Here is a 25,471-nt window from a genome sequence, read left to right on the forward strand (position 1 = left end):
TCTCTACCACTTCTGTATTTAACTTGCTAATGTGCCTGGTAGCTAACACTGCTTACTGCTCTAATATAATGAGAAGATTCTGTGAAACAGAACCCATTATTCCAGTTTTCAGCATCTTAGCCAATTTATGCAAAGAACTCAGCATAACCACCTAAGTAATGCACAGTGCCAGTTTTTAAGCAAGATAGCTGCTACAGAGAACCTTTTTAGCGTGCCAGGAGCAAAGATGTAGGTACAGCAGTGATATCCAACCATTTTTCTGTGGTGGCACACTTTTTTGTAACCGAAAAAAATCTCAAGGCACACCACGATTCTACCATCCACAAAAGTATTAAATGTATACACTTGCGAAACTGTCCAAAGGGGCAGAACTATCAGATGCTGTCAGAAAAAAAAAATACCAGCAGAGACACAGCACTTAGTGAGTACTTTGGATGCATTTTCCCAGCTGTATCATCCCTTTGGCTGGTCATACAGGCGGTTCAATATGGCACACCTCGGTAGCTCTCATTGCGCACCAGTTGAAAAACACTTGTTTAGAATATAATTATGAAATCGTTGATAGTGGTGAACAATTGAGGATGGAGTCTGCTGAGTTTTAACATACGTTTAAATGTATGCCTATTGAAGAGATGCTTTCAATTACATCAGTCTTTAGCAGTGCATTCAAAGTCAAAGTTGATTGTTTAATTTTACTTTGACACGTCTGTGTCTCATATGCCAAACCAATCTGAGAATTAATACATCAACCTCATTTTCTCGTTGCCTTCTTTTCAACTTGAGGTTATACTTGCTAAAGTAGTATTTTGTTAAAAGGTCAGGTTTCAGGTCATTGTTTAAGTTTAGACTATACCATTAATTTTAAAAAATCAATTTGTGTTTATTCTACATTCATTTTGTGATTCAGTGTATATTTACTTCATGATTTATGTATTTATTTTATGATTGCATAATTTAATGTTAGATTAACCACGATTAATTCCATACAATTACTGTATGTGATTAATTCTTTTTTTTTTTAATTATTACTTCCCAGTCATAGTTCTTTTATATCACTTGTTTAGTTTTGGAGTAGGGTTGAAAGATCCATAGCAATATTTATCTAACCTACAAACAAATGTATGTTCTGATTTTCAGCCAGTCCAGCACTCTAAATGCAACGGCTAAATGATACCTTGTTTAGTTAAACTAATGCAGCTTCCTGCTAAAACAGGAGACATATTTTTTTCACTAACGCTTCTTAACAAGGTCAGTCATGATTAAAATGCAGCAGATTATTCCTCAATGATTGCTGAAGTGTCTTTCTATGTGTGGACACATTTGCTATGATTAAAACTCAGTCAAAAATGCAGAAGTTAAGCACTAACAGTAATTCTAAAAATCATACAGGCAATTTTCCAATATATTGCCAAGTAAGGAAAAATAAGTTGGCAAATATTTTTTCTCTCCATTTAATCACACACACACACACACACACACACACACACACACACACACACACACACACACACAGAGTCTCTCTCTCTCTTGCTCTAGGATTATTTTCTTTGCAAACTGAAAAAGACCCTCCCTTTCCTCTAGTAAATATAGTCTTGCCTAAAGTTTTTAGCACATCATCCTCTTGATATTTCATTATATTCTACAGCTCAGTCGGCACCGAACAGGAAAGGACAATAGTGATAATTGGTAGAACAGAACTCCATTACTGGAATCTGTAAGAATAATGGGAGTGTGATAGCAGTAACAGGTACTGCATGTAAATAAGAAGTTTTCTTATTTTCTAAGATGTGCTCACTTTGGGAAAGCATATGAACATAACTTTAGGCAGCATTTGGAAAACATACGTCATAAGAATTAATTCACTCACTTTTCTTTCCAGATGTCGTTCTATCCGTGTTAAAGCTTCTGTTTCACCACCAGGCCACACTGCTGAGCCAAGTCCTTCTGTGTCAAAACCTTATCATTAAAAAAAAATAAAAATAAATCATTAAAAATGTTTCTAAAGGAAGTTTACATTTATAAAACCTATCAAAGCACCAACAGACAACACTTCCTGCCCCACACCAATTCATTCAGTACAGTACATGTAGGCCTTTAAACCAAAGTAAATTAACAGGTGTTACTTCAAGACTGATCTGCTACATGTAATCATACAAAACAACCAGTGTATGTTAAATTAGATACCACAGGTGCCTTTTCTAACTTCTATAGTTTCCAACAGGCTCAGCAAGAACCGTTGAAAGTTTAATTTTTGTTACCTAGTTCTTCCAGAGAAGGGACACCAAATTTTTCACTGTGATCGTCAGAGATTGGTGTCATACACTTTCCCATGATTAATTCAGAAATTGGCTCAACTGGCATTTCTGGAGGCTCCATGCGACTGATCAGGGTCTGGAAGCGCTTATAAGTTAAAGGTGGTTGTCCTCCATTTAATTCAATAATTCTATAAAAAGAGAAAAAACACCAACATGAAAGCACCCAGGAAAGAAAACCACTGCTATATAGTATATGGCTTGTACTACTCCTATAGCTTATAAAAAAATCCACTTTTCATCACCGGTGCCAAATTATAGAGAGTACACTTTGCTCCGGTATTGATGGTTTAGTTTATACGCCTCGCCTTTTTTTTTTTTTTTTTGTAGTAAGCATTTTTTTTTGTCATGAAAATCTAATGAATAATACAGCTGAAATTAATTCAAACTTTAAACTCCTTTGTTAATTAAATATACAAAAGGGGTGGAAAAAACCTTAAGATTTCACTCCATTTGACTTTTCAGCGTGCAAGTCTTTATTTTAAGGATAATGTTGCCAGTTTAAATATAATTTACTCAGTAACCTGATGGCGACACAATCAATTGAGTCAAACACTTTATGAAAATTGACAAAGGTTGCAAAGAAACTCTGCCGATATTTACTTTTGCTCTCCATGAGAACCCTCAGTGCCAGGATGTGGTCAATGGTAGACTTCTTAAGACATAAAACCAGATTGCTATGGTCTCCGGTAGGTGAGCAAGTGATCACGGATCCTATTGAGGATGACCCTAGCAAGGACCCTACCCGGCACAGACAGCAGTGCTAACCCCCTGTAGTTGTCGCAATCTGGGCAATCACCCTTTCCTTTCAAGAAAGGAGAAACAAGTCCCGTTTTCCAGTCAGTTGGGATGACGTCCGTCTCCCAAATGGAAGCAAGGGTTGCTTGCAATGCCTGGAGGACAGTCTTACCACCAGCCTGGAGAAGTTCACCCCGGACACCAAGGATCCCTGCAGCCTTCCCTACCCTTAACTGGTTCACCACCAGTGCAATCTCAGGGAGATTGGGTGGTTCACAGATAATTGCTGGATCAGCCTCAAGAACTGTGGACATAGTGAGACTTTGCAGGATCCCCTCAAAGTTGCTGGACATCATGGCTGGCCTGTACATTGGTACTGTGAGTGCTGTGCAGAGTGGAGGCAGAACCGCCGTGTGTTTTTCCCAGTTGATTCAGGGGTATATGTTCTTGCTCCTACTCTGGTCCATGCTTGCATGGACTGGGTGTTAGGCAGGGTTGTGGGGTCCAGTGGCAGTGGAACATCTCTTGGTGAAGAAAGATTCGCTGATCTTGACTTTGACTGATGATGCTGTGATCTTTGCGGAGTCTATGGAGGATCTGATCGAGGATCTCAACAGACTAAGCAAGCAGTCAGAGTGTCTGGACTTGCAAGTGTCCTGGATTCAAACCAAGATCCAGGACTTTAATGACCTTATAGGCGCAGCCATCAATAGTGTGTCTGTCTGTGGAGAGAGGGTTGACCTTGTTGAGAGGTTTACTTACCTCACCAACTACACTTAGGTCTCTGGTGACCCTTCCTATGAAGTCAGCAGATGGACTGGGAGAGAATGGGGGGGGGGGCTCATAAGGTCGCTGGAAAGGGGTGTGTGGCATTGCCGATATCTTTGCAAAAGGACAAAGGTCCAAGTCTTTACAGTCCTGGTGCCTCCTGTTTTGCTATATGGTTGCGAGACATGGATGCTATCCAGTAACCCGAGACGAAGACTGAACTCCTTGGGTACCGCTCGTTTGACTTTGTGTTGAAAGAGCAGATGCTCATGAAGTCCCAAATGAGGCACATTACCTGCAATGTTAGGGAGCATCAGTTATAGCACTACAGCCATGTGGCACGATTCCCAAAAGGGGATCCAGCTCGCAGGATCATCATTGTTGAGGACCCAAGCAGCTGAACCAGGCCAAGAGGATGCACACATAAAACCTGTCTGTGGCAGATAGATGGTCATTTGTGGAGATAGATGGTCATTTGCGGAGGGTGGGACTGGACTGTGTGTCTGCCAGGGGACCAGGGTCCCAAGCTGTTTCATCGTGTGATGGGTGAGGCAACACGCTGTACCAGTGCATGCTCCCCCAACCTGACCTGATGGCTACACTGTTAGATTCTGTTACATAAATTTAAAATAAGGCTGCCAAAAAGAATTTTTTTTTAAACTATTAATCTACTTACAATTTTTTCAATTACTCAATCCACTGAATGATTTTGTTGAAATAATTCAATCAGGCAAATGAATGCCTACTGTATTCAATACTTTTATATATAAGAATTTGAAAACATTAGGATATGAATAAGTACAACTAACATCACTCCAATAAAAAGGCAAACAAGACAACACTGTTAACAATAAAATATTTAAGTCAAACAAGCCTAAAAGTTAAAAATTATATTTTTGATTGATGATGGACTTATCATCAACATTCTGTAACTATGTCAGCAGTCCAACTTTAAACAAGACCTCTGGACTTTAGTGTTACGTGTGAAAAGATTTTATTGTATTTTTTAAAAGTCCACATTGACTCCATTGACGAGTTAATATTGCTCAAGGTCCTGGATATCAGCATAGAAAGAATCATGCTACTACAACCTGACACAAAAGATTACCTTATCATGTCTTTTAACTTCCTGGGTGTCAGTTATTTAAGGTGCTTAAATAAATAAAACAAAACCTTACAATTTGAAAATGTACAGTGTGGTCCACTGTCCCAAAAGCTTACCTGTCCAAGTTGTACAGAGTGTGAGATATTTTTACTATCACCTCCACTCCAGCTTCAGAAGCCAGCTTCTTAATAGCAGCATCACGTTCCTTTCCAAAAGGCTCAGAGTCATACTCAAATGTGAGTCTGGATATCTTCCACTCCTAAATTAAAGAAACACAGTGAATCACTTAGAAGAGAGTGAGCCTGTTTATAAAGATTATCACTAATGCCTCAATTATTGTGTAACAAACACAGTTTTGTGCAAAACCCTCCACAACATCATTACATGCAAGACTTCCCAGGAATATTTTAAAATCAAATATAGAAATAACAGTATGGAGAAAAGATGGAGTGAACTTTACATTTCACAATACATCTAATTTACATACACTTATCTAAAACCATGTCCATCCATCCATCCATTGTCCAACGCATTTCCGAAGTCGGGTCGTGGGGGCAGTAGCCCAAGCAGGGAAGCCCAGACCTCCCTCTCCCCGGCCACCTCATCCAGCTCCTCTGGGGGGACCCCAAGGTGTTCCCAGGCCAGCCGGGAGATATAATCCCTCCAATGTGTGTCCTGGGTCTGCCCCATGGCCTTTTCCCAGTGGGACATGCCCGGAGCACCCCCCTAGGGAGGCATCCAGGGGGCATCCTGACCAGATGCCCGAACCACCTCAACTGACTCCTCTCAATGTGGAGGAGCAGTGACTCTACTCCGAGTCTCTCCTGGATAACTGAACTCCTCATCCTATCTCTAAGGGAAAGTCCAGCCACCCTGCGGAGAAAACTCATTTCAACCGCTTGTATCCGCGATCTTGCTCTTTCGGTCACTACACAAAGCTCATGGCCATAGGTGAGGGTAGGAACGTAGATCGACTGGTAAATCGACAGCCTCGCCTTTTGGCTCAGATGTCTCTTCACCACGGCAGACCGTTGCAGAGCCCGCATTACTGCAGATGCCGCACCGATTCGTCTGTCAACCTCCCACTCCATTCTTCCCTCACTCATGAACAAGACACCGAGATACTTGAACTCCTCCATTTGAGGCAGTAAGGTGTTCCCAACCTGGAGAGAGCATTCCACCCTTTTCCGGCAGAGAACCATGGCCTCGGATTTAGAGGTGCTGATTCTCATCCCCGCCGCTTCACACTCGGCTGCGAACCACTCCAGTGAGAGCTGGAGGTCACTGTCTGTTGAAGCCAACAGAACCACGTCATCCACAAATAGCAGAGACGAGATTCTGAGGTCACCGAACCAGACCCCCTCCGCTCCTTGGCTGCGCCTAGAAATTCTGTCCATAAAACTTATGAACAGAATCGGTGACAAAGGGCAGCCCTGGCGGAGTCCAACCTCAACAGGAAATGAGTTTGACTTATTACCGGCAATGCGGACCAAACTCCTGCTCCTCCTCTATGGGCACTGAACAATGAGCCTTGTACCCCGTAATTTTGGAGCACACCCCACAGGATGCTTCGATGGGACATGGTCGAATGCCTTCTCCAAATCCAAAAAACACATGTGGACTGGTTGGGCAAACTCCCATGCCCCCTCCAGGATCCTGGCCAGGGTGTAGAGCTGGTCCAGTGTTCCACGGCCGGGATGCAATCCACATTGTTCCTCTTGAATCTGAGATTCGACTGTTGACCGAACTCTCTTCTCTGCATAGACCTTACCGGGGAGGCTGAGGAGTGCGATTCCCCTACAGCTGGAGCACATCCGACAGTCACCCGTCTTAAAAAGGGGGACCACCACCCCAGTTTACCAATCCAGAGGCACTGCCCCCGATGTCCATGCGATGCTGCAGAGACGTGTCAACCAAGACAGCACCACAACATCCAGAGCCTTGAGAAACCCAGGGTGGACCTTGTCCACCCCAGTGGCCCCGCCACCTCGGAGCTTTTTAACTACCTCGGTGACCTCGGCCCCTGATATGGATGCCTAAGTCCTCCAGCTCTGCTTCCTCGTAAGGAAGACATGCTGGTGGGATTGAGAAGATCCTCGAAGTATTCCTTCCACCGGTCAATAACGTCAACAGTTGAAGTCAGCAGGGCCCCATCTCCACTGTACACAGTGTTGGTGGAACACCACTTTCCCCTCCTGAGGCGCTTGACGGAATGCCAGAATCTTCTCTGTGCTGACTGAGTCATTTTCCATGGTTTCCCCAAACTTCTCCCATGCCAGAGTGTTTGCCTCTGCAACAGCCGATGCCGCCAAACACTTGGCCCGCCGGTACCCCTCAGCTGCCTCTGGAGTCCCACTGGTCAACCAGACCCGATAGGACTCTTTCTTCAACTTGACGGCTTCTCGAACCCTAGGTGTCCACCACCGGGTTCATGGATTGCCACCACGAGAGGCACTGACAACCTTGCGGCCACAGCTCCGTTCTGCTGCTTCGACAATGGAGGCTCAAAACATGGCCCATTCAGACTCAATGTCCATCGCCTCCCTTGGAATGAGATTGAAGTTCTGCCGGAGGTGGCAGTTAAAGATCTTTCTGACTGGTTCCTTCTGCCAGATGTTCCCAGCAGATCCTCACTATATTTTTGGGTCTGCCTGGTCTGTCCGTCAGCCTCTCCCGCCATCTGATCCAACTCACCACCAGGTGGTGATCAGTTGACAGCTCAGCCCCTCTCTTCACCCGACTGTCCAAGACATAAGGTTGCAGATCCGATGACACGATTACAAAGTCGATCATCGAACTGCGACCTCGGCATCCTGGCGCCAAGTGCACTTATGGACACCCTTATGCTCGAACATGGTGTTCATTATGGACAATCCATGACCAGCACAGAAGTAAAAACACTACGTAAACACTACGTATAAAGGGCAAATATGGAATAAAAATGTTTCTATACTTTGATTGCAAATTAACCCAATCAGGCTATTCCAGGCATTTCCCAGCTAAGTAGCCAAACTATATAATAAGGCTGAAAGTGAGCTAACTTAGATCTCATTTACGCCTACATCATTAAAAGAATAATCTACTGTATATAAATAACATCAAATAAGTGAGGGCCTGAGAAATATTGATCTTCTATTGCCCACAAAGCTGCCAGGTAAAGCATGCAAAACAATTATCTTCTCACTCTTGTATGAAGACATCTGCTCAACTAAAACAACTGTAAGAGACTACCGCAACTAATTTGGTCATATCATGGAAATTAGAACAAAAATGTAGTTAGCTATTTGAAATGGTATATTGGATGTACTATAAATAAGGGTGTGTCACTCCATCTAGCCAAGTAGAAAACTGTTAAACCCAGCTACCACCAGGCTCAGTTGTGCTCTGCTTACTTTACAGCCACTGTTTTCCACAAGAAAAGGAAGCACAGCACTTTGATGACAATGAGGCAGTGGTAAAGCTATAGAAAACATGGCACACCTATGGTGGAAACAGATTCCTGAAGGTTTCTGAAACAATAAAATCCAGGAGCATCTTTGCTGTTCCATATTTACCTCTGCATTTTTTTTCTATTTTTCCACACCATTTCGTCATACTGCACTGTCAGACATATGCATCACTATTTATTGACTCCTCAACAAGTAAATCTATAAAGTCTATAGCAGTAGTAGTACTGTAATGTGTGCAGAGTACAGCGAAATTCTTCTCTGCGTGTTGCCAATCTCTGGTGCCATTACAGACAAGAATGTATTATAATGCATATATTTATTTTAATTAGCAGAAAACTCATTTGACTTTATCCGATCTACTCCTTACTCCTGTTTCAGTGCTCCCATTACCTTAAACTCTACAGAAAAAAAACTGGAAAAATTACAGCAACACCAGTAAACAAAGATCTAATTATACACCAAACTCAAATATGAATATTAATGACATTTCTAGTTAAAATTAAATTACTTCCTACTACTTCAAACATTCTAAATATGAAAATGTGTTTAATGGACACTGATCTATGGTAAGATGAAGATAATAAATGATTTGAATGAAGGTACTGCGGTGGGTTGGCACCCTGCCCGGGATTGGTTCCTGCCTTGCGCCCTGTGTTGGCTGGGATTGGCTCCAGCAAACTCCCGTGATCCTGTGTTCTGATTCAGCGGGTTGGAAAATGGATGGATGGATGAATGAAGGTAAGGCATTTTATTTTTTTATTTTATTTATTTTTTATTTTATTTGGGTGGAGTGGTGGCTCTGAGGCTAAGGAGCTGCGCTGGTATCCCGAAGGTTGCCGGTTCGAATCTCCGTCACTGCCAAAAGGCCACTGATCTGCTGGGCCCTTAAGCAAGGCCCTTAACCTGTAATTGCTCCAGGGGCGCTGTACAATGGCTGACCCTGCGCTCTGACCCCAAGGGGTATGCGAAAACTACCAAATTCCTAACACAAGAAATTGTATAAGGCGAAATAAAGAACAAAATAAATGGATGGATGGATGAATGAAGGTAAGGCATTTTCAATCTCAACAAGTCTACTAATCAGTAGAAAGTGCCAAAAGAAGTGAAAGTTTATTTCCAATAACTTGAACTGCCTTTATTCAATGCTTTTTTTCCCCCAAAACATTTTAAATATTTGCAGTTTATTCTTAATTTCTCCTTTTTATGGTTGTTTACAGCATAAAAATTAAGCTTGCATATTAACATTACTAGAAGTGGGTAAAGATCTATAGCATTAGATTGATGTAGGTGGGCTGCATTATTTGCAGTGGTAAAATGCTGTGTTGAAAAAAACTAAGTACTTGCCTTAAAAAGCCTGGGGAACACATTTGCAGGCTGGCCCCGGATGACAAAAAGTCGAGAGTTTAATTTTCGAAGGCTAGCATCAAGGTCCTCTAAACATTGTAGGAGGAATCTGAAAAGCAAAAATTACATTTTTTATAAGCCAAAAAAAAAAATTACAAACATTCATTAACGATGTTTATTCAGTATATTGCTGTAGGCTTATGGCAAAGCAACCAAAACGTTTTTCAATAGCAGAGATAACAGAGATGTGCATTGTATTTTATTATCTAGTTGCCTAGCAGAGACAGAGCTCACATAAAACTTGTTAAAAAGTCAATTAAAAACATCCTCTAGATTTTGTCATGCCTTATCCCACTCTTAAAAAAAATTAAGAAACGTTGTGCCAATGTTTCAAGACAAATCAAATGTTCACATAAAAATGTTCATCCTTTGCCTGACACAAGAGGGCACTATAATTCTTTCATTTTCAATCCAAAATACTCCTTGTAGAGAGTAGTTAAAAGGAATAATCCATCCAAAAATATTTTACACCATGTAGTTTTTAGTGTAGGCCAGAAAAAAATTTTAGTCTCGTGTTTAAATGCAACTAGAGAGAAAAGCAATTATGATATAACACAAGCCAATAACCAACACTGCACAACAGCAAATGTAGAAAAATGTCCACGTTTGGGGTGGCGGGGTGAGGTTAACAATACACATTTCAGTTATGTAGTCATATACTCAAAACGTGCAAAACACATGTATTTGCTAAAAGACTTAAATGGCCACTTCTGTAATAAACAGTGCAAATCATAAAAAGGAAACTAAAAGCCTCATGGGAACCTTCTTGAATTGAACAGAGCACTCTTGACCAACAAATTGGGGGGGGGGAGAGGCAGGCTTTCAATTCAAAAAGTCTTTTCCTTGATGCCTTAGTTTCCAATTAATACAAAAATAGCCACAGAATATCAAATTACTAATAATTATCTGTGCATTAAGTCCAATGTATGGAAGCTTTTTTTCCCATTATTGATAAAGCAAACAAAAACAAAGGGATTTGCTTCTTACAAAAAATACTGAAGGATACTAGTTTTTAACAACCTTAGGGTAAATATGTGTTTGAAGAAAAAAAACACACATTGAGTGATGCAGCCCACTGTGTGAGCTGCTACACTGGTCATGAAACATTTAACTTCTTCATTTAATTGAAAAAGTGACCCAAAAAGTATAGACTAGCATACTTTATGTAAGAATTTCACTGTAATCAACTTGTAACATGTTGCCACTCTCCAGCACCATGCTTACGATGTATATTACTAACCTACACTTCCATGAAGATGTTGTAGTTTAACACCAGAGTACTACACGGACATGGGGAGATGGTGCAAAGCCCACACAGACCACCCGGGAAGAGATTGAAGAGATTTAAACCAAGGTCACTGGATCCATGAAGGAGCAGTGATAACCAATGTGCAACCGTGGTGACACAAACAGATTTAAGCATACTTTCAGCAAGACTAAATATAGAGCTTTCAAATCTTTACTATCCATATTACTAACCGAGAATGGTAAACCGGATGGCATGGACGCAGGTACATGGCGATGGGACCATGAGACAAACTGCGCAGGCGTCTCATAAACCGCAAGCGAAGTCGTATCCACCGCGAACGAAGGAGTCACGGCCCAAAAACGAAAGAGCTCAACTGACGTGAATGAGAAATGAAGCAACAACGCGCCCATAGCTAACAACTAAAGACACAGCCATACAAAAAAGACGATTCTGCGCTGCAGCCCAGATTCAAACGGAAGACGCTACGGCGGCCCCACAGGTCCACAATGATGGTACGGAAGGCGCAGGCGTCACCGCCATATTGTGAGTGGCACTACTGCGGAGTGAAGTTAGGAATAATGTGCTGCTTGGGATTGTACAAACCGCTGAACGCTTTACACCGAATTCAAACACAATACAGCTCAACGATACAAACACGAGCCCACCTAGATAAGATCAATGAACGCAGGCGCCTACAACGTGCGTCTGAAACTGCGGAAGCAAAGCAGGCACGAGTTCAAAATGAACGAGCTCGACTGACGGATATACAAACATGAGCCCGGTTGGATAAAATCAATGAACGCAGGTGCCTACAACGCGCGTCTGAAATGCCGCAAGCAATGCGGGCATGGCTCCAAGACGAACGAGCTCGACTAATGTATTTCAGGATACCCAACGCCGGGGGTAGGCGAGCGAAGCCCTTGTTGGAAATAATCTCAAACTTTTTTTCTGTTGCCCACCATTAGCTGGCATACAGTCCAAAGTTGTTTGTCTACTTGTCCCTTACTAATACCCAGATAAGCTGCGACTCCCTGCAAACCTAAATGGGAAGAGCAGGGATAGATACAGAAACATTAATACATTTGAACTATTACTTGTATTGTATACTCTTGTGTGGTGTTAGTGATCATGTAATTTAACAAAAGAAAATTCTTAAAAATTAATCAAATACATCTTTGTAACCTGAAGAAAAAATGGAAAAGGAGAATGTTAAGTCTGAATGAGGAAGAAAGGTTAAAATAAACGTAATCAAGACATACAGGACAATAAACTGAGTTAATACCAAAAACAGATTAAAACATGCAAACTCTCAAAGTAAACATTGACATTTTAAATATGAGTATATTCATAAGATTTAAAAAGGAATAGCAGAGTCATTCATCTATTTAAAAGAAATCAGTACAATAAAAATGACAAAATATCGTAGAAAAACCCTGTGTGAATTTTGGATCCTACATATCACAAATACATTAACTTCAATCTACTACTTAAAGAAAATGATTTATAAAGATTTAAACTGAAGAAAGTCACTGTGAATACAAAATATATTTTTCCTCATATCCACTATGGTGAATAATGTACAGAAAGGAAATGTATAGAAATACAGAATCATACATTTCAAAATCTGGCTTAAAATATTGAGTTTACTGTTTAACAATACACAATCATGTAGGAATTTGATTTTTAAAATCTACTGCCAGGTGACTTAAGTCTTAGAGCAGAGGGTAGACGGAGTATGAACAGCCCAGAATTTGAACTAAGACACCATTAACAAACACAAAAAGGAATAACAGCAGACATCTAAAAGGAGCAGATTCTGTAGTTATTTGAATCTATTATTTGGTATCAAATTTATACGTAAAACACTACATACCTTTTACAAAAACGCTAATCTTCTATTTGAAATTATTTATCCTCTGGATTCTATAGTTACTACGCACATCCATAAGACAATTATTTTAACTGCAGACTCGTAACCTACTGATAAAATGAACAGAGTCTACTAGAACTTTCATATCATCACACCAAACCCACCTGCAACCAATGATCCCAATGCCTTTAACACCTCCCCGAAGTGTTTTGGTGGGTTAGAAAATGCCCAGTGCTCTGTTGGGATAGCAAAATAGGCACCCCCAGAGCAGCAGCAAAATTATTCAGAAAAACAGGTGAAAACACTTCATCCCTAAAAAATAAATAAACCAAAGTCTGATAAACTGTTTCAAATGGTTTTATGTTCTTATACACGTCCCAACAGGAAAAATGGTCCTATTTGTGAATGATGAATTATGGAAAGGACGGTAGAGAGTGCTCTCAGAATGGATAAACAGCTTGAGTGACCTACCGGTAGAGGTCTTCAGGCATCATCGAAGCCCATTCCTAGCACTCTCTCTCCCTCTCATCAAAGATAGCAGATTTTATTTTTTTCACCTGAATGTCCTGAATAATTAATGACTGTCATCGCCTAAGTTCTTACGTCCCTCATTCCTCTTTTGTTTAAAATTGCCACTCTCCTTTTGAGAGCGAACTTTCAGGGTAAGTTTTACCCCCTCCTACTCTTGACCTTTACCATTGGATCCCTTCCTACCATTTCAATCTTCATCACCACATTTACATTGCCAACATGTCAGTAAATTTGCACCTGTAAAATTAAAGATATGGTTATAGAAACAAAATGGATAAAACGGACTGGTCCTCATGACTCATTAAAAAAGTTTTATGAAATTAGAGCAAACCAACTCAGCAATATGAATTTCTCTTCACAGTGAACAATAGCACTTAAAAAGGCAAATAAAATATTTGGTTATATTATGAAAACTTTTGAACATAAATCTAGGGGCATTATGCATTAGTGAGACCACATCTGGAGTAATGTGAAGTTTTTGTCAGCACCCTAGCAGCATTTAAATCTGTGCAGAGACAAGCAAACAAGTGCATTCTATGTGTAAAGGACACATCCTACTCTGACAACCTGAGGCAATTAAACTTTTGTCTTGAACAGAAGAGGCTTCATGTGGACCATTTTGGGTATTCAAAATTCTCAAAGGTGTTGATAAAGTAGATTCAATAGATTTCTTTCAACTAAGTACCGAATATTTAACTTAAGGACACCAGTGGAAATTAAGGGAAATTGTAATTAAAACACTTTTTCCACACACAGAGCTGTAGGAACCTGCAATAAACTACTGAGCCATGTAGCTGAAGCAGAAACCTTGACAACCTGTAAAAGGTTTCTGGATTTGTACAACTTAGTGATGAGCTAAACAAATTATCGAACTTTATATGTTAGACAACATGAAATGCAATCTATTATTTATTACTCGTAGAGTAGTAGCAGTAGTGTGTTAATGCTTTATGCCCTCTCTTTTCCTTTTCCATTTTGTATTATATATTTATACTAAAGTTCTATATGATCCTATTGACTAGTCAAAACCAAGAGAACAAAATATTGACCTACAGTTAGGTCCACAAGTATTTGGACAGTGATACAAGTTTTTTTGGCTCTGTACGCCACCACAATGGATTTGCAATAAAGCAATCATTATGTGATTTACTTTCAGCTTTAATTTAAGGGGTTTACCAAAAATATTGTAGGAGACGTTTAGGAATGAGAGTCATTTTTCTGGATAGCCTCCCCCCCATTTTCCAGAGGCTCAAAAATGTATTTGGACAAACGATCATTATATTTATGATTATGTTAATTTTCAACATTTGGTTGAAAATTCTTTACAGTCAATGACTGCCTGAACACTGGAACCCATGGCCATCTCCAAGTGCTCAGTTTCCACCCTAGTGATAGTTTGCCAGGACTTTACAGCCAATGTCTTTAGGTGCTGCTTGTTTGTTGGACCTTCTGCCATCAGTTTTGTCTTCAGCAAAAGAAATGCATGTCCAATTGGGTTGAGATCAGTTGAATGACTTTGCCCCTGAAGAATATTCCACTTCTTTGCCTTGAAAAGCACTTGGTTTGCTTTTGCAAAATGTTTTGGCTCATTGTCCATCTGTACTGTGAAGTGTTGCCCTATCCGTTTTGCAACATTTGGCTGAATCTCAGCAGACAGTATAGCCCTATAACACTTCTGAATTCATCCTGCTACTTTTGCCTGCAGGCATATCATCAATGAACACTACTGACTGACTTCCATTCACAGCCATGCATGATCATGCCATAAAACTGCTGGTATTCATCAATTCATTTCTTCTCTTTCCAACATTCTGGTATATATTGATCTTGGTTTCCTTTGTCCAAAGAAATCTGTTCCAGAACTGGTCAGGCTTTTAAAAATTGTTTTCTGGCAAAGTCTAATCTGTTCTTCCTGTGCTTACAGTTTACCAGTGGTTTGCACCTTGTGGTAAAACCTCTGTCTTTACTATCTTGAAGTCTCCTCTTGATTGTAGACTTTGGAAATGATAGGTATACCTCCCGCAAAAAGTGTTCTTGGTTTGCCTAAATGTTGTGAAGGGCTTCTTCTTCACCAAGGACAGAATTCTGCATTCATCCAGCATAGTTGTCTTCTGTGGATTTCCAGACCTTCTGGTGTTGCTGAGTTCACCAGTCTGCTCCTTCTTTTTAAGAATATACCATATGGTTGATTTGACCAATCCTCATCTTTCTGCTCTCTCTCTAAAGGGTTTATTTTGTTTTCTCAGCCTCATGTTGGACTGTTATTACTTGCTTGGACCACATATTGAGAGTTTACAGTGATAGCTTCCAAATGTAAATTACACACTTGGAATCAATTCCAGACCTTTAACCTCCTTAATAATGAATGAAATAATGAGGGAACTGCTCCACCCTGGCTATAGAACAGCTTGTCAGTCAAATGTCTAAATATGTTTCATTCCCTGGAAATGGGGAAGCTATGCAGAAAAATGAAAGTCATCCCTAAACAGCTCAAACAATATTTTAGGTAAACCCCTTAAAGCTAAAGTCTGCATTTCAATCACATAATGTCTGCTTAATTTCAAATCCATTGAAATGGTGTACAGGGCCAAATTTATGAAGATTGCATCAGTGTCCCAATACTTATGAGCATAACTACACATATGAAAGTATTCAGTTATACAATCAACCATCTGCAGATTGCAAAGAACATGGTGTGTACTTTGGTACAATATACTATGTCTTATTATGCAGTATACTTAGTTAAAAAAGCAGAGTAATCCAGAAAATGGCATGCCTTTAAAGGTGAATCAACTTTGTTCAAGCAAGGCAAGTTATTCAAATCAACATTGGTTAAACACCACTAATTATGGCTTCTTATAAAACATTTCAAAGAACTTGAGAAGAAAAACGATAGCAACATCTGTTGACAGTAAAGCAATTTCTTCTGTACCTCAGGCTAACTGAATTGTTTTGAAATTGTTGCCCACTTAAATCAAAAATATATTCAAGTCTTTGCTTTAACTTCTGAAAAAACAGATGGCATGTTTCCCATTTAATAAGTACTTGTTTATTTAAAGTTCAACACAGAGTAAATTTTCACAGGCCAACCAAAAACAATTACTTCCATCTTGTATATTTTGACATCAAACTACAAAAGTGTTAAAGCAGGCAACACTCTCCGATTCAACAATGATATAAGGCGTGCCCATTTTATTTGAATTTAGGAGATTAAAAGGCCTTCTAATTCTTGCCTTCTGTTGATCAGTATTTGTTTAACATCCCAAAATACCCATAACATCTGCCAATGGAAACAGACAGTTCATCAGTTATCTGCATCAGTGTCTTAAAAAGCCCTTCTGTCTAGTCAAGATGTTGCTATCCAAGTCCTATAAACAGATCAGAGTTCTGAACAGTCTGTCACTTGTTGCACTCGATTAATGTCACAAACTAACATGTCTGGATTTGGACGTAAAATATACTGCATTGATTTGCAATCTCAGCCTCTGCATGATATTACATGAAAACTTGAACACAGTCAAACATTAGAACATGTTAAAAGCATAATGAACTGATCAAGATCATACACAAGGTCAGAGAAATCTTTTGAATAGAATCAGGGCCAAAAGCAGTCTATCGAAGGAGTAAGCTCATCATCTTAGAATCAGACAGACAGAGACTCCATTCATGTTCAAGGCTACGATTAAGCAAATGCTGCAAAAAACCAATTACTTTGAATCCAGCTTTCACAAAGCAGATACAGCTTTAACTATGGTATTGGGGACACTGATACTATAATTTGCAACCAAGATTAATCTGTAACAAAAAGACAGATGCACACTCCTCTGAAAGCAATTTGTCTCCTAACTTTACTATATATAAAGGTAACTTATCGGCAGATGCAGTAAATGCAACTAAATTTAAATCTCAATGCATTAATGACCAAATTGAATAATCCAATATATTTACATTTTGCCTTTCACAGTAAGCACCCAAATATACATTGTTACAGTCCAAAACTCTTAATGAGCTTTGATCTAAATTGTTAGTATGTTGATTTCCTTCAATCATCCATGATTAAACAGTCACTAAAATAATCACAATATTGTCCAGAGTTGTTGCAGAAGAGCAAAGGGCCAAGTGTTAGGAATTCAGTATAGCACATTAAATGCTGGAAGAGCTGAAAAAAAGTTTAAACATAATGCTACTGGATTATGTGCCCTTATGCTACTTATATACAAGAGAAGCCACTGCCTACTGTACTTGTGAAACTTAATTAAAACTGGATTTTAAAGTGTTTTTATTTATAGGCAGACCTGAAATTTTTGCGAAACTGCACCAGTTAATGACAAATACAAATGGTAACATCTAGTTTTGTTGACGTCCAAAAAAAAAAAAAAAAAAAAAAAAAAAATCAACTGCTATACAGTATCAAGCCAGATTTAAAAATATACTTACTAGTAGTAAACAGTTTTATCAGTGAGCACTGGAATCAGGAAATTTTTGCTCTGCCATTAAGCTTATAACAAAATGATTTTATAAGATTACAAATTTGCATGAAACACAAGATAAAGTGCATATGCTGATGCTGCCATCTACTGTGGGTATATGCAGGTTTGTGGTTTAAGACAGTAGAGCTGTGATTTATCTTTGATTTCTCATAGATTTTTATGGAGTCCTTACAAGCCCCACCTCCACCATCTCCATACATCACTTATGTTCTTGTGTTAATAAATGGAAGCATCTTTCATTTACTTTCTTATCAACTCCCACATGCTGAGTAAAACGCAAGAGTAAGTGAAGTAACTTAATACAAGTAGTTAGGTAGGTAGATAGGTAGATAGATAGAGATAGAGAAACAAAGTGTACTGGAATTACCTTGGGGTTCCCACATATAATGCAAGCAAAAAAAAAAAAAAAACAAACCCACGTGTGAGCCATGACGTATTTTTCAACTTCCTGCATGACTGGCTACATAAAACACTACTTGATCTTCATCTTACTCATCATAATAGAAGCGAAAAAAATGACAGGCTGTTTAAATTAATAAACAGACTTTGCCATATGGTTATTGGACATATAGGTTTGATAAAATATACTTTTGGGGTCCATGGCAGTGCATGAGTTTTTAGTGAAAATGGGGAGCTCAGGCTGCAGACAGGAGTAGGTACATGCAGTAGCATGAACGAGTGGCCCTGGGAGGATGGTTTCATGGGGGAGATTGGCAGAGCCCATGTTCATGTGTAGACATAGAGGGTTCAGTTAATTTCCTCTTTAGTGCTCTGGGGTGCATAATTAGACACCTGTTCCCACTGAAGCATAAAAGGAGCTTGAATAGAACAGAGGAAGGAGGGAGAGAGAGAGAGAGAGAGAGAGAGAGACAGAGAGAGAGAGATCAGGGAATAAAAACTAAAAGACAGAGGCTGAAGCATAAGGAAAGAGAAAGAAAAAGAACAGAATGGTAGTGATAGAGCTGGTGTGGCAGCATGGTGGCAAATGGTCGGAGATGGCGCTGGGTTGAGTGAGCAGATGGCACTCACAGGGCAGGGTCACTCCTGCAGAGTGTCCAAGCTGCAGGAGTGACCATCTGTTCTGAGTAGGCTCTCACTAAAGGTTGGGTGTGGGGGGGGGGGGGTGGTGTAGACAAAGGATCAGGCCTCATAGGGTGCCAAGGATAAGGGTGTGAGGAGATGTCAGTTTGAAGAAGGAAGCACCACAGCTCATGAAAGATTTATGGATAGGTCCCAACACTGTTTTAACTTGATTTTAACTTATTTATTGAATTACTTTGTTGATTTTTTTTATCTCCACATGGACACTTCTTTTAGCAGGGATTATTAATTTAAGACAAGTCATGCACTACAGTTTTGACTGGTTGAAAATTGCTTGAATAATAAAAGCATTGAGCATGGGCATCACAATTGTATAATGTTCCAGGTTAATGACAGAAAAACTGAACCTCAAGGTTACATTCAAAGAGTTGATTAGGTTTCCTGCATGGTTTATAATTAGATAAAAAAACTGTTATTCACCAGCAAACTTTGCTAAAGGATAACATGCCCAACAGACTACAGAAAGCCCTTCTATTAAGCATCAGAGACCATAGTCTAATACAAACAAGGAGAACAAAACTGACAATAAATAACTCTCTAAACCTTGATCACACCATTATATTCTGTCAATGAAAATTACGAAAAGGACAGGAGATAAGATTCATTCTTGGTGAGTCAAATGCCAACAAAGAATGAACCCAAAGATAGTAAAAATACCAAAAATAACTACCGCTCCACAAGTACTGGGATCTAATGGTATTAAAGAACACTACACAAACAACCAGGAAACCGGGGCCTGAGGAAACGTCCTTTGATATTATGAGGTAGATGGGGTAGACAGTCATAAGCATTTTCCTGTGTACAGAAGACTGAATAAATCTAGGCAGTATTTTTTAGCCTCCTGCACAAGGTCCTGCTCCTCTCACATCAGAGAAGTTCTATTCCAAATACTAGGACGTGAAGAAAGAAGGTAAGTGAAAGACAACAATGGGTTGTATCCTAGGGGAACAGAGCTTAGCAATAGACAAATCTGTCACTGAAATCAGGAAAAATAATATAAATACTGATGCTTAATGCTACTATTGTCAAAGTTTGTATCTATTCATTGAAAATACCCAAAGAAAATTAAGCATGATTCAGATTTTTTTTGGTTCTTATAAAAAATTTACAATTTTAGAGTTTGCAACAAAGATATACTGAAAACTGATGCAGAGTTTTCAATGATTAATTTACCAGCTTTTCTACCAATACGTCTTCTTGGCCCTCTGTATCTTAACTGCCCTTTAACTCTTTGAGTAAAAAGTTACCCTCTAAGTTTACTACAATCATAAAACATTTGACTTTTCTGCAAAATCATATATAGCTTAATCATTTCCTCTTACATTTTTTCATTTTTTTTCCTTCCATTAACATCTATTTGGCAAAAACGTTATTGATCTAGGTGCACCTGGGTATTGTAACATCATCACAATAATGGCAAAGCTGATAAGATCAAGTAAGAATGTTTGATAATCAACATACATAATTGGTTTATAAAACAAGGAAGCACAGAATATAAATAACTTTTATACAATTATTTTTCATATTATGTTTACAAACGTGTCTAAAAAGAAATGGGGTGAAAACTATTAATATAAAAAAAAGTTTTATTCTTTAACAAAAGTAAAATTTGAATGAAAAAGATATATTTTAAGAAATTAATTCAAAGACATGGCTTAGTAATGAAAAAACCCACAGAATTAAAAAAAACCAAAAAAAAAAAAAACCACCTGTTTACCTAGCATACTATTACAACCAAGACAAACCAAGACGTTTGGAATTAATCAAATGTTTCCCTGGTTTCTGCTTGCAGCACAGTGTGCCCAATAAGTTACTTATAGATTGCTTTAAAGCTAGCTTTAGTTTAGTATATAATAGTTGTCAGAAGATGTAAACTTCATATGCCAAAAGATAAAAGGTTGCACTTCTCCAATAAATAGGTCTGGGTAGAAAAATATATCACCAAAAGATGAACACCTTAGTAACTCCAACCTGATGACTGTTCAGACTTCCGGGTGCTGTGCAAGCAGCAGCCTTTTTACATAAGCTCTGCATTTCTCACTATTTTTATTTTTATTTTCTGAACTTATTTACTAGTTACTAGTCTTCTTTAAAATGAGAATTAATTTGGCTTCTGGCTTGTCACTGATAGTAGCCACTAGAGATCTGATAAACGGATTTTAAGTTTACTGACAAACTGTAGTGTATGCAAACTCAGGTGCCGACTTGTCATGACTGCACTTCAAACGGGCTGCAAACTTGGATGGAGTTGCAAAGAGGACCCAAAGGCTGCCTTATGTCTGCAACACTTGAAACAGTAAGAGAAACAGAGAAAATGAATGCAGAGTGTATTAAATACACCCATAATCAGCTACTTACCCTGCAATTGTAAGTACCTAAGCTCAGTTACACCTTACTGTAGGAGCTGTTTGTCCACAGACTGAAAGGGCAATGTGCCCATGCCAGTAAAAGTAAAGCAAAGTAATTGTAATGGGAATTGTTTTATCACTGTCAATTAAAACGGATGCATACAAGTTCAGTTGCATTTTGTGTGTTATAGAGAATTGCCTTAAACTTGATATATATGACGCTATTTTAATGCTGGACAGATTTCATTTATTCAAGCAGATAGAGACCACAGTGTGGTGTGGAAAAAAGACAGGAAGGGGACTGGTGAACTGTGTGAATGAGGAATGGTGTCAAAGGGAGCATAACACAGTTAAAGCTACAGTTTGTAATTCAGACATTGAAATTTTGGCTGTCAGAATGTGTCCACAGTTTATGCCCAGGGAGATAAATTACATCATCTAATAAATGTTTATATTCCTCCCTCTGCAAATGGAAACCTAGCAACGGAACTTACTCATTCTGTCACCAACATTTTAATGATGACTCACTCGAACCCTGCAGTTATAATATGTGGCGACTAAAACCATGTGACTTTGGAACAAAAGATGACAAATTTCTATCAGTTTGTGACAGATTCCACTATAGGAAATAAGCTGTACTCAAATCTTAAAGATGCAATTAAGTGTAATCACTTGCTCCATTAGGTAAATCTGATTACAACCCGATTCATCTTATTTCCATCTACAAGCCCGTTTTTAGAGGGCAACATGTTATCACCAGAATAGCGAGGAAGTGGAACCCATGAGGCTGGAATGGCTCTCAATAAATGCTTCCAAATGACAGACTTGGAAATGATGTGCATGTCAAGTGGGGACAATGTCACTGCATTACTGACACTTAACTTCTGTGTTGACACAGTGGTACCCACAAAGACAGTACATTGCTTTCCAACCAACAAGCCATGGATTACTAAGGAAAGGACTCCCGATTGTGAAAAAGAGCGCATTCAAATCCAATGACAAAGAGACTGTGAAGGAATACGTACATACAGCATGTGCAAAAGAAAAACCTGAATGAAGAAAAGGAAGCTTACAAGCTAAAATAGAAAACAGACTCATTCAGAATAAAATGAAGGATGTCTGAAATGGACTGGGTATAATTACTAGACTGAACCAATCCAAGGCTCGGGAGCTAGAAGGAAATGTGGATAACGCCAATGACCTAAAACAATTTAATAGATTTTCCCTCCCACTGTGTCCCAGCACCATCCCTACTACATCAACATCTCCTACTATGTCAACTGGAATGGCCAACTATAAGTCCAATCCTGACCATCAGTGTGGACTCTCCATAACTGGAGACCTAGTAAGGAGGCAACTGAGGAATTGTCACACAAGACAAGATGGTGTCAGTCCTACAATTCTTAAGGCCTGTGCTGACCAACTTTGTGGTATCCTCTGTCACCTATTCAGTCTGTCCCCAAGGCTTCAGAAAGTGCTGCTGCTGTGGAAAACATCCTGCATTGTTATGGTTACAAAGAAGGCAGGCGTCCATTGACCCAATGACTATATACAGTGGCACTTACCTCACACATCATGAAGAACTTTGAGAGAGACTGGTCCTGGACTATACGAGTCCTCTTATGCTAGACCAGCTAGATCCACTGCAGTTTGCCTATCGGACAAAGATTGGAGAGAAGATGTAATTATCTATCTGCTCCACAAGGCTTATTCTCACCTGCAAAAAGCTGGCAGTACTGTGAGGATTATGTTTTTTGATTTCTCCAAATGCCTTCAGTACTATCCAGCCATCCCTGTTGAGGGGTAAGCTCAGAGATAGGGAGGTGGAGGAGCCTATGTTGTCCTGGATAATGGACTACCTGTTGGGCAGACCATAGTTTGTGCAACTCAAGGACTGTGTTTCTGATATGGATGTGAGCAACACTGGAGCATCAGAAGGAACAGTCTTGCTTTCCTCTCTCTTTACAATGTTCACCTCAGACTATAAATAGAACAGAGAAAACAGAGGATAGGAGTCAAGAGGAAATGTTTGTTGCTTGATGTTAAGAGAATTGTCTGCATGTTATAATCAGCAAAACCAAGGAACCGATTATTGACTTTCGCCACACCAAAGAGCCTTTTATGTCTGGTCACTATTTAAGCAGTGGATGTACAGGTGGTCCACATCAATGACAGGTTGGACTGGTCTCACCACTCTGGATACACCTTTTATTGGTCTGGTCGGCCTGATGGCTGTCATACTCAGGGAGTAGCTGTTGCTGTAGCGGATTGGCTTCTTTCGATGGTGTCCGATGTCACTCCTTTCAATGAGCGTATTATGAGACTCATATTACGGCACTCTCTGGGTGCCTTGTCTGTTGTCTCAGTGTATGCTCCGACCGCGGTGAGTGATGTCTCGGTGAGGTAGACATTTTATTTGCAGCTTCGCTCGGTGGTTGATGGGTGTCCATGAGGCGACACTCCTCTGGTCATGGGTGACTTCAACGCAGCCACTGGCACTGACAGGGCTGGCTAGGAAGATTGTCTCAGTCCCCATGGGTCTGATGACCATGGTGAAAGTGGCTCCATGTTCCTTGACTTTGTAAAAGGTCAGGGTCTGCGAATCGCTGGATCCTGGTTCCAGCGCCCTGAACCGCACCGTTGGACTTGGTACTCCAATACTGGTGGTGCTGTGAAGGAGATCGATCACATCCTTGTATGCAGACGCTGGAGGCTCTTGCAAAACTGCAGGGTCTACAGAAGTGCCCAGTTTGTGAATTCTGACCATAGACTTGTTGTTGCTACTCTTAGGATCCAGCTTAGGTCCAGTAGGTTATCACCTACTAGGAAAATGAGCCTGGACTTGGCCAGACTCCAAGACCAGGCTGTTTCTAATGAGTTTGCACGCAGTTTATGTGAGGAACGTTCAGATTTGGGTACGACTGCCGATCCTAATGTGATGTGGGAAACCTTCCGTGACAGGACCCTGAAGGTTGCTGAGGGTTGTGTTGGTGTTACCGGTGTTCCCAGAAGGAGGTGTTTCATCTCGCAGGGCACCCTGGATATCATTGAGAGGAGTCGCAACGCATGGCTCAGCAACCACAGGGGGATAATACTGCTCTCTGTGCCAGGTAAGGTCCTTGCTAGGGTCGTAGGATCCACAATCACTCGCTCACCTACCAGCGACCGGAACAGTCTGGTTTTACGCCAAAGAAGTCTACCATCGACCACATCCTGGCACCGAGGGTTCTCATGGAGTGCAAACGCGAATATAGACAGAGTTTTTTTGCAGCCTTTGTCGATTTTCGCAAAGCGTTCAACTCAGTTGATCAAGCTGCCCTGTGGGACATCCTGAGGATTCACGGGATTCCCTCGAGGTTGCTGGATATCATGGTCGGCCTGTACACTGGTACTGCGAGTGCTGTGCAGAGTGGAGGCAGGACCTCTGTGTTTTTCCCAGTTGATTCTGGGGTTCGTCAGGGGTGTGTTCTTGCTTCTACTCTGTTCAATGCTTGTATGGACTGGGTGTTGGGCAAGGTCATGGGGTTCAGCGGCTGTGGGACATCTGTTGGTGAAGAAAGGTTCACGGATCTTGACTTTGCCGACGATGCTGTGATCTTCACAGAGTCAATGGAGGCTCTGATCGGGGTGCTCGAGAGACTGAGCGAGGAGTCTGAGTGTCTGGGCTTGCGAGTTTCCTGAATAAAAACCAAGATCCAGGTCTTTAATGAACTCTTGGGCACAGCCATCAGCAGTGTGTCTGTTTGCAGAGAGAGTGTTGACCTTGTTGAGAGGTTTACTTACCATGGCAGTGACATTCATGTCTCTGGTGACTCTTCCAATGAAGTCAGTAGACGGATTGGGAGAGCATGGGGGGGGTCATGATGTCAGGAGACATTCACCAAATCAACAAGCAAATTAAAAGGGCAACCTCAGCTACAGAATGCACTCTGGACCCCCATAGGTTATGAAGAAGGACAGAATTAAAATAAACTTGATAGCCATTATGAATAATGCTGCATATCCTCTCCCTGATGCACTAACATTGAATAAATTTATCCAATAAATCATTCAGCAGAAGTATATCAAGAAATGCTACTGGGGCTCCTTTATACCAACAGCAATAT

General features: G+C 40.2%; 1 protein-coding gene across 1 annotated transcript in view; it reads right to left on the minus strand.

Annotated features, from left to right (window-relative positions):
• The window catches only part of LOC114648178 (cryptochrome-1-like), an 86,247-nt gene that overhangs the window by 39,028 nt on the left and 21,748 nt on the right, over positions 1–25,471 (minus strand). Inside the window, exons 3-6 of the mRNA XM_028797062.2 lie at positions 9,717–9,825; positions 5,040–5,182; positions 2,259–2,443; positions 1,868–1,956 (exon numbers count right to left, since the gene is read on the minus strand). Of these exons, the coding sequence (XP_028652895.1) occupies positions 1,868–1,956; positions 2,259–2,443; positions 5,040–5,182; positions 9,717–9,825 (526 nt within the window). The remainder of the gene's footprint in view (positions 1–1,867; positions 1,957–2,258; positions 2,444–5,039; positions 5,183–9,716; positions 9,826–25,471) is intronic.

The sequence above is a fragment of the Erpetoichthys calabaricus genome, chromosome 3 (genome assembly GCF_900747795.2).
Source record: "Erpetoichthys calabaricus chromosome 3, fErpCal1.3, whole genome shotgun sequence".
Lineage (NCBI taxonomy): Eukaryota > Metazoa > Chordata > Cladistia > Polypteriformes > Polypteridae > Erpetoichthys > Erpetoichthys calabaricus.